At 46.2% G+C, this 12,031-nt stretch overlaps 1 protein-coding gene across 2 annotated transcripts in view; it reads right to left on the reverse strand.

The window, feature by feature from the left end:
* Positions 1-12,031, reverse strand: part of CASKIN2 (CASK interacting protein 2) — a 171,246-nt gene that overhangs the window by 24,856 nt on the left and 134,359 nt on the right. For both annotated transcript variants that reach the window (XM_060252057.1, XM_060252058.1), the window contains 5 exons: positions 11,125-11,255; positions 8,922-9,030; positions 6,523-6,631; positions 6,121-6,215; positions 3,205-3,322 (listed from right to left, as the gene is read on the reverse strand). In XM_060252057.1, coding sequence (XP_060108040.1) covers positions 3,205-3,322; positions 6,121-6,215; positions 6,523-6,631; positions 8,922-9,030; positions 11,125-11,255 — 562 coding nt within the window. The remainder of the gene's footprint in view (positions 1-3,204; positions 3,323-6,120; positions 6,216-6,522; positions 6,632-8,921; positions 9,031-11,124; positions 11,256-12,031) is intronic.

The raw sequence follows: 12,031 nt of genomic DNA on the forward strand, positions 1-12,031 counted from the left end.
GGGGTGCCTTTGGCAAAACAGGCGGAGAAGCATCTGCGTGTGGCCGCAGCCCGCTCTGGGGGGCAGCATTGGCAAGCTGCTGGCCCTTGGCAAAGCTCTGGCACGGGTGTGAGGGCACCATGCGGGGAAAAGTCATGCCTGCATGTAGAGACAAAACACGCAGGTCAGAATAGTGTGTGTGTCAAGGCAGGTGAACAGGGGGTTAGGCGCATATCAGAATTCCTGACTTCCCATTCCAACAAGACCCAGGTAAATTTGCTGGTCTGAATACTGCTGGGGCCGTGGTATATGGAGAAGGCTGCTGCGACTCATTAGCTGCTCTTGGAAGATATGCCCTCATGAAAGTGCTATGAAGCTAGAGAGTTTAAAGGACACAGAAGAACAGAACGTGGACTCATTCATCCTAAAACAGTCAGGGACAGAGATTGACAGCAGAGCCAGTGGGATACCTGCAGAACTCTCAACTTCTTCTTTCCCTGGATGCTAGCTTAGATAAGGGGACTCTTTCTTATCCAAGGCCATTTTTTAGTGGATTTCAGCAAAGCTGTACGCAGCTCTATAACCTCTTAAGTCCAGATAGCGAGAAAAAGGTGTTTGAGAACTGTTCGTTATGTGAGCATTTATCCCACTTTCACCTCTGGTAAACAGGTTTGGCAAATTTTTTAGATTGTTTCAAAACTTGTTTAACAAGAGGAAACTTCAGAACAAAATAAATAAACACCTTTCTCCATCTATCAGCACTGTCCATGTAGGCTATGGGAAGCCATGCCTTTCTCAAAATGCTGTCACCTATTTTTAAAAATGTCTCCAGCCTCAGATATCCTTAAAATGTGAAATAAATTAAAATACAGACAACCATCTACCAAGTGGCAACTTACTATAGTGGTATATAGCTACATAGAAAGAATACAGCATCCATCTGTATGCTAAGAAGAATTATCATCAATATAGATCAGGGGTGGCCAACGGTAGCTCTCCAGATGTTTTTTCCCTACAACCCCCATCAGCCCCAGCCATTGGCTGTGCTGGCTGGGGCTGCAGGAAGTTGTAGACAAAAAACATCTGGAGAGCTACCGTTGGCCACCCCTGATATAGATAATTCTTAGTGTGGCCAAATCTGTGGATATTTAGATCGGGAGACTGGTGACAAAGACAGACAACATAGAATTTTCTATAAATCTGAGAAATGCCCCAGGTTTGCAGAAAAAAAATCTAGAATCTAGTAAATCCCCAAACATTGGGGAGTTAAAACCCTTCACTGCCTGTAGCTTTAAGAAATGAATGCCTTCAATGGCTTTTGCTAGGCAACCCAACAACATTTCCAGCCTTTAAGCCTTGGTTTCTGTCAGTAAAAGGCAGAAAGAAGGGGCAGGTATTTTCTGGCATTGTTCTGGCCTTTGAGAGAAGATTCACCAGTGGCCGGGCCTGGAAGCAGTCACAGATGACTTGATACCATGCATGACTCACCTACGACTGGCTGCTTGCCATTGTTTAACAGCAACTGCCCCAGAAAAGCCAGTGTGGTGTAGTGGTTAGAGTTTCAAATTAAGATCTAGGCGACTCTGCTATGGAACTTTACCAGGCGACCTTAGGGGGAGGTATTTGTGAGTTTCCTGCATTGTGCAGGGGGTTGGACCAGATGACCCTGGAGGTCCCTTCCAACTCTATGATTCTATGACCCAGTCACACATTCTCAGCCTTTGGGGAGGGACGATGGCTCAGTGGTAGAGCATCTGCTTGGGAAGCAGAAGGTCCCAGGTTCAATCCCTGGCATCTCCAAAAAAGGGTCCAGGCAATTAGGTGTGAAAAGCCTCAGCTTGAGACCCTGGAGAGCCGCTGCCAGTCTGAGAAGACAATACTGACTTTGATGGACCGAGGGTCTGATTCAGTATAAGGCAGCTTCATATGTTCATATGTACATGACTTCACATTATGAGGATAAGGAAGAAGAGAATAACGATGTATTGCGGAGAAAGGCAGGGTATAAATGAAGATAATAAATACAGCTGAAGATGGAGAGAAAATAAAAGGTAAATTCATTGGTGGGTGGGGTAAGAAGAAAATGAATCAGGGAAAGGTGAGGTGCTCCCAGAAGTCCTTACAGGCTGCCCACCACACAATTGGGTCAGCCCAGCAGCCAAATGTGTAAAATTCAGCCATGATTTTCCTAAATAGATGCTGCTGGAGGGTAGAGGGGAAAATTGAAAATGGGGCGGGGAAGGTAGGTTGGCTGCTGGGTAGGAAGCAGGAAAACTGAAGAATCTACAGGAGCTTTCAATGAAGGGAAAGAGGAAATACTGAGGAGGAGAAAATGAGACCCCCCCCCTCCACAAGTCCTTGCTGGGATCCCCCTTTACGCTATATATAAAAAACAAGGACCACTCCCTCTGTGGATGGCTATGGCCACTAAATAGGGTTTGCAGAAAAAAAACTTTTAAGAAAACTAATTTGAATCAACCCCCCCCCCCAAAAAAAAAAACCACAAACAATTATTAAGGGCAACTGCACATGTGCAGATGGTGCAAAAATGAATCTGCTGAAGTTTCGGTAGCATTTTGGATTGATCGATGCTGGTAGCTGAGAACAGGAGGAGGGTGAGAGGGCCGTTAGAAACAGAAGCCAGAGGCCAAGACCAAGTGCTGGTGATCAGGGGAAGGGGAGGAAATAGGATTTCCTTAGCCCATGAGTCATTGTGGGCTCCTCCCTTGTATTTTCATCCAAACAAAAATCACTGGGGAAGATCATACAGATGGGCATCCCTACCGCAATCACTTTCCGGTTGATAAATGTTTGTTTATGTTCATTCATGGACAAAATGGAATCTGGACACAGAAGCTAAGAGCTTCTGCCTTTCTCCCACGCAGGGAGCAATTTGTGTCCAGGTTCCACAGCTCCCAAAATTCTAATATTCATGCAAATGTAATGATATACAAGATATGTGTGTGTTTGAACAGTGCCGAAGAAAGCCATCCTGTCATAAATAATCTTGGTCTGAAAGGCATGCTGGAGTTCGCCTTTGTTTGTGTGGATGCAGCCACTCAGCAACCAAGCATGGGAAAGTCTCTGAGCTACGAGGGAAGAAGGAGGGAGGATGGAGTTTAGTTGAGGAACAGAGTTACAGATGTTTCCTGCCCCCTTGCACTCCCTGCTGCATAAATCTTTGGTCTTCCAGAAAACTCTCCCCAGTTGTGTCTCTGGGCCAACCTGTGCGCTTGCTGATGACTTCTACAATGGATGGAGGGAAGTAGCCAACTCGGTCGGTGCCTTTCTGAGCGTCATGAATATGGCCCTTCCAGCGTCCATCTGCATGGTGCTCTAGGACCTGACAAAAGAAAGTAGTTCTCGCAAGTAGTGGGGCAAGACACATAAAAGATAATAGAATCATAACACTGAAAGTGACCTTGGAAGTTATTAAACACTTCAGTAAAAGCTATTCTAGATCTCTATTATCTCTGCTGGTCAGGTTTCTTTTGAAAAATTCCAGACACAAAAGTCCCAGAATGTCCTTGCGTGACTTGTTGCCTTGTTTAGGACTTTGTTCTCAGAATCCAACATAAATGTACACTGTTGCATCTTAAATCCATCACTCCTTTTTCTCCTAGCATCCTTTCACCTCTCAAAAAAACAAAAACAAACGTATTGCATCAGCTTTCTTCCTCTCTTTAAGATACACCAATGGTTCTCAAAATGAGCGGCATCATGTTTCTTTTGCAGGAGGGGTTGAGGGGCCAGGACAGAGGAGGAGGAACAGAATGGATGGCAATGTGCAAAACAGCCATAAAATACAGTTAGTTGCTCGACAATGCTATGTCTTTTTTAATAGTCTTTTTTAAACTTGGAGAGCAAGTTTGGTGTAGTGGTTAAGTGTGAGGACTCTTATCTGGGAGAACCGGGTTTGATTCCCCACTCCTCCACTTGCACCTGCTAGCATGGCCTTGGGTCAGCCATAGCTCTGGCAGAAGTTGTCCTTGAAAGGGCAGCTGCTGTGAGAGTCCTCTCCAGCCCCACCCACCTCACAGGGTGTTTGTTGTGGGGGAGGGAGATAAAGGAGATTGTGAGCCGCTCTGAGACTCTTCGGAGTGGAGGGCGGGATATAAATCCAATATCTTCATCTACCTCACAGGGTGTCTGTTGTGGGGGAGGAAGGGAAAGGAGATTGTGAGCCGCTCTGAGACTCTTCGGAGTGGAGGGTGGGATATAAATCCAATATCTTCATCTACTTCACAGGATGTCTGTTGTGGGGGGGGAAGGTAAAGGAGATTGTGAGCCGCTCTGAGACTCTTCGGAGTGGAGGGCGGGATATAAATCCAATATCTTCATCTACCTCACAGGGTGTCTGTTGTGGGGGAGGAAGGGAAAGGAGATTGTGAGCCGCTCTGAGTCTCTTCGGAGTGGAGGGTGGGATATAAATCCAATATCTTCATCTACCTCACAGGGTGTCTGTTGTGGGGGAGGAAGGGAAAGGAGATTGTGAGCCGCTCTGAGACTCTTCGGAGTGGAGGGCGGGATATAAATCCAATATCTTCATCTACCTCACAGGGTGTCTGTTGTGGGGGAGGAAGGTAAAGGAGATTGTGAGCCGCTCTGAGTCTCTTCGGAGTGGAGGGTGGGATATAAATCCAATATCTTCATCTACCTCACAGGGTGTCTGTTGTGGGGGAGGAAGGGAAAGGAGATTGTGAGCCGCTCTGAGACTCTTCGGAGTGGAGGGTGGGATATAAATCCAATATCTTCTTCTTCTAAATTCATAGGAAATTTTTTTTTAAATGAACTCGTTCAGTGTTAACTCAAATAAGATTCCTGCATTTTATGTTGCAAAAGGGAGATATAAGAGTTACTTTGCAAGTGAGTCTCTGGACTACTGAATTACGCTAGACATGCCCATTTCTTTTTGCAGCTCCTCATACCCAGGCTAAGAGCTTAACTGGGCATCACAAACTGTACCAGTGCACCACAGAGACTTGTAGATGTACTGTAGCTGCTAGTTTTTGGTGGCAACTCAGGAGCAAAAGCTCAGCAGGGCCCAATGCAGAGCAGGCCTGCTAGATGAGAGAAGAAAGAATTCCTGCCTTCTCCCTTGTGCTGTTTTTGGTGGCTGAAACAGCTGAGGGACTGTGGGGGTGGGAAGTATTACTTGCTCATTGGATTAAGGCAGGGCCATACATAGTTCTTTCTTTCTCCATTTTTCCTCACAGAACAACTCTGTGAGGTAAGTTAGGCTGAAAGACAGTGACTACCCAAGGTCACCTAATGAGCTTCATGCCAGAATGAAGACCCAGACCTCCTAGTCTGTCACTCTCACTAGGGGTGTGCAAGAAAAAAAAAATCGGGTTTATTCGGATTCAGGTGTTTGGCATCTGAAAATATTCAGTATTCCTAAATATCCCTGAATACCGTTATTGGTATTGTACTGGTATTCGGGTTAGTATTTGGGAACCCGGATATATTTGACTGTCCCCATAGGGTATAATGGGGAATTTCACTCACTGAGTCAGCACGACTCAGTGAGTGAAATGATGGGGTTTAAAGTTTAAACCCCTCCCCTCCCCTCCTGGAATTGGGCTGCAGCTGCAGCGTGACTCCACAAGATAAGGGAAGGGGTTTAAAATTTAAACCCCTCCCCACCTGAAGTTGGACCACAGCTGTGGTGCACTCTGGGAAGGATTTAAACTTTAACCCCTTCCCTTCTCTCTAGAGTTATGCCACAGCTGTGGCCTGACTCCAGGAGGGGAGGGGTTTAAAGTTTAAAACCCTTCCTTTCTGTCTGGAGTCTACACCACACTGGCTCTCATTGAGTCACAGTGAAGCATAGCTTGACTCGTGTCACATTCCAACACACTGTCATTTCTATTACTCTGGTGAATCCTGTATGTTGTGTATGTGTCCTTTGTCAACACTGTTGACCTCTACAGTCAGACACATAGGAACCTAACAAGAGCAGCTCCCACTGCCTGTATTTTGGATATGATGCTTCCGTGAATGCAAAATAAAAACACATTTGCCTTTTTCTGCCTCAGATGGGGTCAACGTACAGGGCAAAAAGTGAGGATGACTCCAGAATGCTGCATGGAGTGAATTTCAGCTATCCCAGAGTTTGAACGGCCTCAGCCAATCTCTTACCGTGATGACATCTCCAGCACGGATGTTCAGAGCTGTTGGGTCATGGAGGTTCCAAAAATCCTTCAGAGCTCGGACTTTCAGGATTCCTGATGCTTCTGAAGACAAAGGAAAAGGGGGACAGAGGATGCAAGGAACAGGTGAAAAAATAGGCAGAAAAGGAAACACTATGTTATTCACTGTGTGCGTATTTCTTCCTGCGTCCCACAGCCTGAACGCTCCCATATGCTGAAGCCATCCTATCTCCCCACCAGCCTTCTAAGGCAAATTGTGTCTTGTCTTTGTTGGGAATGATGTGACTGAATCTCCTGAGTACTTCCGCTGCCACTCGAGATTTCACTGCTAGGACCGTACATCCGTTTCTCCAAAACGCTTTCCAGCTAGAATAGGCCTTGACCTCCTCACCTCGCAGTAGTTGTTTGATGTCCTTGCTGGCATGTGACGTAGTGAATTGGTTCACAATGTCCAGGGCTGTCTGATTGTAGGTGTTGCGAATGTTGACATCGATGCCACCCTATCCACAGACAGAAGGTTAATGGTAGGCTTGGAAGCGAGAGCACCTCCCTAGAGATAAGTACTCTGCTTCCGTGCTCAACTGCACGATATGTGGTTCCTGGATCAGCTAGGACCAATACTGGGTGTCGACTGGACATGCCAGGCAACCTAGACCACAATCCTTCAGAACAACAAGGACCCTAATCACCAAGCGTGGTCCACATCCCCATAATCTGGGGAAGACTGAGATGAGGCAAAGAAGAAGAAGAAGATATTGGATTTATATCCCGCCCTCCACTCCGAAGAGTCTCAGAGCGGCTCACAATCTCCTTTCCCTTCCTCCCCCACAACAGACACCCTGTGAGGTGGGTGGGGCTGGAGAGGGCTCTCCCAGCAGCTGCCCTTTCAAGGACAACCTCTGCCAGAGCTATGGCTGACCCAAGGCCATTCCAGCAGGTGCAAGTGGAGGCGTGGGGAATCAAACCCGGTTCTCCCAGATAAGAGTCCGCACACTTAACCACTACACCAAACTGGCTCTCCAGGCCAACTGGCTGCAGGCCAACCTGGAATAGTGCACAGCTGAGAATGACTGATTATGTTCAGGGTTTACGTATAAAGCTATAAAGGTTCGCTAGTTGACAATGGATCATTTATTCTCTCTCTCTCTCTCTGCCTAATCTACCTCACTAAGAATGTCACAAGAATCTAATCAAGAAAGGAAGAACCATGGACGCTTCTCTGAGCTCCTTGGAGGAAAGGCAGGATAGAAATGTAATAAAAATGTAAGTAGGTCAGGACAGTCATAGAAGTGAGTGTGGTGCAACAGCCTTGGATCTGTTCAAAATCCTGTTCAGAACTCACTAGGAGGCCTTGGGTTCATTACACAGACACAGAGCATCTGCTTCTCATAGGAATTTCACTAGTTTTCTTTACAGGGAAGTTGCATTGATGAACAGAACAAAGAGAATAAAGCACTGTGTTAATTAAAAGTGCTAAAGCAATGATGTGAAACATCTGTCTCCCGCATAATACAATTCGAAGACACTTCCTGCTACGCTAGAACTGAAACCAGAAGCTGGATTGATATGACTGAAGCTCATTGATATGACTGAAGACTGCTTTATCCCTTGCCCACAACTGCCAAATGCCTGAACTATTGACTAATGTGATCAATACGGGACTGACTCATTGATAGTCCACACAGGGCTGAACTAGACAAGCGGAGCCCAGGGATATGCTGCCATTTTATAACAGCGATTTATAACCGGGGCACTCATGAACATATGAACATATGAAGCTGCCTTATACTGAATCAGACCCTCGGTCCATCAAAGTCAGTATTGTCTTCTCAGACTGGCAGCAGCTCTCCAGGGTCTCAAGCTGAGGTTTTTCACACCTATTTGCCTGGACCCTTTTTTGGAGATGCCGGGGATTGAACCTGGGACCTTCTGCTTCCCAAGCAGATGCTCTACCACTGAGCCACCATCCCTCCCTTGAACAGCAGTGGCTCTCCAGGGTCTCAAGCTGAGGCTTTTCACACCTCTTTGCCTGGACCCCTTTTTGGAGATGCCAGGGATTGAACTTGGGACCTTCTGCTTCCCAAGCAGATGCTCTACCACTGAGCCACCGTCCCTCCCCAACAGTGCTGTCAGGGCCAAATTGTGGTCGGGACTACTGCAATGTAGTGGGAGGACAAGCTCCTGCCTCCCCCTGCAACCATTCTGCCAATCTGAAATGGTGCCAAGGGCATCATTTACCATACACCTCCCTGGCACTACTTCAGGTCAGAAAAATGGTGAAGGGAGGTAAGTAGGAGCCGCTCCTTCCCCTGCACCATGGTAGCCCTGACCAGAATTGAGCTCCCCTGACACTGTTAAAAGGAGTTTCTCAGTGGGGGCTAAGAAAAAATGGCAGTCTATCCCTGGGGTAGATTCAGGAACACTGCCTCATCTCATCCGGCCTTCAGTCCTTGTGGGCTCTCACTCCTGGTCTTTGTTTCCTGCTTCTAGTGCCCTTCTGAGGCCTGTGGCCTCTCTCAAGACTTTGGTCACCAAACAACTGTTTCTGTCCTCAGCTATGAACATATGAAGCTGCCTTATACTGAATCAGACTCTCGGTCCATCAAAGTCAGTATTGCCTTCTCAGACTGGCAGCGGCTCTCCAGGGTCTCAAGCTGAGGTTTTTCACACCTATTTGCCTGGACCCTTTTTTGGAGATACCGGGGATTGAACCTGGGACCTTCTGCTTACCAAGCAGATGCTCTACCACTGAGCCACCGTCCCTCCCCTATGGCTTTCCTTTCTTCTCACCTGCAGCAACAGGCGCACCACCTCCGTCTTCCCATACAGCGCTGCCTCGTGCAGGGCTGTGCCAGTCTTTGTCTGTTTGTTGATTTCGATTCCGGCTTTCAAAAGCTGCCTATGAGAAAGGGAATATGTCCATGCTCAGTACCAGCACCCCAAAAATTTGGACAAATTACTCTGGATGGGATGCCCAAATGTTGATGTCTACCCTGCAGCAACGGAGAAGCTAGGAACAAAAAAGGACGGTGGCAGACAGACAGGAAATGATCAGGGAAGTTATCTGTTTTGCGAGAAGGATTAAGTAGTAGAAGGACACTATGGGTATATTTGCATTGGTGTTTTATGATAATTTCTGACACAGCTCTGATGCTGTAGAGTTAGTGTTTAATTGTGATGTTTAAATTTACTTCTGAAAAATCAAGGAGCCATTTGCAGCGGTTTCCCTCTGATGGAGAAAGCACAGAAGGTTTAATCAATTCACACATGGACTGTTGACAAATTTGGTTTGGGAGTTCTGTACTGAGAATTTAATTCTTAGACTCTCATTGGCCTAATTCATACTGGGACCATGGCGTGCATGGAGAGGGAGGACTTTAAGCCTCCCTCCACTGCACAGTTTTCCCTGTCTGAAACAGCCCCATGGATTCATTCCTTGCCTTGCTGGGGGAAATTATGGGTTCTGAGGGCTGCAAGTAATTTTCCTCAACATGGCATATAGTGGCTCTCTGGGGCTGTTTCAGACTGGGGAAACTGTGAGCGGAGGGCTTGAGCCCCTCTCTTCCCATGCACCATGGTCCCAATCTGAATTAAGTAAAAAGAAACAAATTCTAAACAGAGAGGCAAACAATAATGATATGAAAGATTTCAGGTTTTCACGGCTGGCATCATCATTAGGGTTTGTAGAATCTTTCGGGCTCAAGTGCCGTGTTCTACTGGAGAAAGTTTTTATGCATATTAAAAGTTTATAAGGCTATGCATAATTTTATAGTTTATAATGATATAATTTTATAGAAACTTTATAATGATATGCATGATTTATAGTACAGGGTGCAGCTACAATTGTACCAATACACTGGTTATCATGTTCTTTTTTCTTCTCACATTCTGGACACACGAAGGCATTTTTGTATATATCAAGGAAGATACTACAGTCAGCATAGAACTAAGCCATTTGTTTTTGTACAAATGGGGATATTCATGCCGCTTTTGTTGTCTTCTGTTATCTTCAATATATAAATGTTGTTATTTCCCCCCTTTCTCAATTAGCATTTATATACTGAACATATGAACATATGAAGCTGCCTTCTACTGAATCAGACCCTTGGTCCATCAAAGTCAGTATTGTCTTCTCAGACTGGCAGCGGCTCTCCAGGGTCTCAGGCTGGGGTTTTTCACACCTATTTGCCTGGACCCTTTTTTGGAGATGCCAGGGATTGAACCTGGGACCTTCTGCTTCCCAAGCAGATGCTCTACCACTGAGCCACTGTCCCTCCCAATTGTATTTGTATTGGATGGTTTTGTTACGCACACATCCATTAATTGTATTTGTATTGGATGGTTTTGTTATGCACACATCCATCACTATGATACTTATGCCGTTACACTATTATTATGAATACAATTTTCATTTGCATATTTATTTATGTCATTACTGCTCACTTTTTTGTTTGGAGGTCCTCATTTGTTTCTTTCCCCCCCCAGTCATTTGGAGGATCTCTTCTCTCTGTTTGGTTGCCTATTCTGAACTGGGCCTGTGAATGCTTGAGAATTAAGTTCCCAGCATGGACCACCCAGCACACATGTAGTCAACAGTCCATTTATTCGTCACGAGGCCTTGGTAATGCATGAATTGGACCTCTGGCAAGTTTTTCTGTGGAAAAAGTTGGTAGAATGTCCTTTGCAAATGAAGCATTCACTGTCTCCCTTTACTCCACAGGTGTAAAGAGTAGCCCTTCCTTTCCTCCCAGCATGAGGTCAGAATAAGGAGGATTCACTCCCTTCTACTGAGAGACTGTGAAGCACACAGACATGTTTGCTAAGAAATCTGTGTGGGAATAAGGATATGCTGTTGGAAAGGGAGGTTGTGAGCAGACCCAGCAGCTAAATACACTAACAAAAGTCTGTGTAGTAATCCTAGTCCATCAAGCCAGAGTCTCCCATCACCTCCACCCTATCCCCCTGCAGTGGCAGAGTGCAAACGAAGAGTTACCTGATGATTTCCTTGTGCCCATTCTTGGCTGCCAAGTGCAGAGGAGTTGTGTAGTTGGGGTCAGTTGTGTCTTTGGATTGTCCCTCGAGCAAAGAAACACACAGGTGGCTGTTCAGAAGCAGCTGGGCCACCTAAGGCAGACAGGGGTGGGGGATGGAGGGAGGGGAAAGAAGAGGGCCACACAGAGGGGCATTTATGAAAGCACACAGTATACTGCAAATGCCACATCCCTGGCTATTTTGCTCAAGAGTTGGTATTGGCTCATTCTGCCCTATTTTACCAAAGAGGTAGAGAATGGGCTAGATCAGGGGTGGCCAATGCTAGCTCTCCAGATGGGTTTTTTTTTGCATACAACTCCCATCAGCCCCAGCCAGCATGGCAAATGGCTGGGGCTGATGGGAGTTGTAGCAAAAAAAAAACATCTGGAGAGCTACCGTTGACCAACCCTGGGCTAGATGATCTCAGAAAGTATCTGGCCCATAACCATAGTATCTCTGCTACATTCTCATGATTGTTTTACGTGATTCAGAGTATGTTAGAATTACAGAATTGGAAGGGGCCATACAGGTCATCTAGTCCAACCCCCTGGTCAATGCAGGATCAGCCTAACAAGTGTGGCCAAACTTGCTTAACGTAACAGCCACTCAGAATACCCATCAGATGTTTGAGAGCTGTAAGACGTGAGTGTCAGATATGTGAGAGCTGCAAGACAGGGAGGGAGGGAAGGAAGGAAGGAAAATAGATGGGGGAGGGAGAGGTAGAAAGAAAGCAACTACCTTTAAATGCATTTTCCAAGCCTCCAGCTGTCAGAGCTTGGCAAAGTGATTTAAAGACAGAATGCCTTCTCCAAGCTGGCTGATGGGGAGGTTGAGGGTTTGAGAGCCACACAATATGTGTGAAAGAGCCA

Source organism: Heteronotia binoei, chromosome 13 (genome assembly GCF_032191835.1).
Source record: "Heteronotia binoei isolate CCM8104 ecotype False Entrance Well chromosome 13, APGP_CSIRO_Hbin_v1, whole genome shotgun sequence".
NCBI classification, from domain to species: domain Eukaryota; kingdom Metazoa; phylum Chordata; class Lepidosauria; order Squamata; family Gekkonidae; genus Heteronotia; species Heteronotia binoei.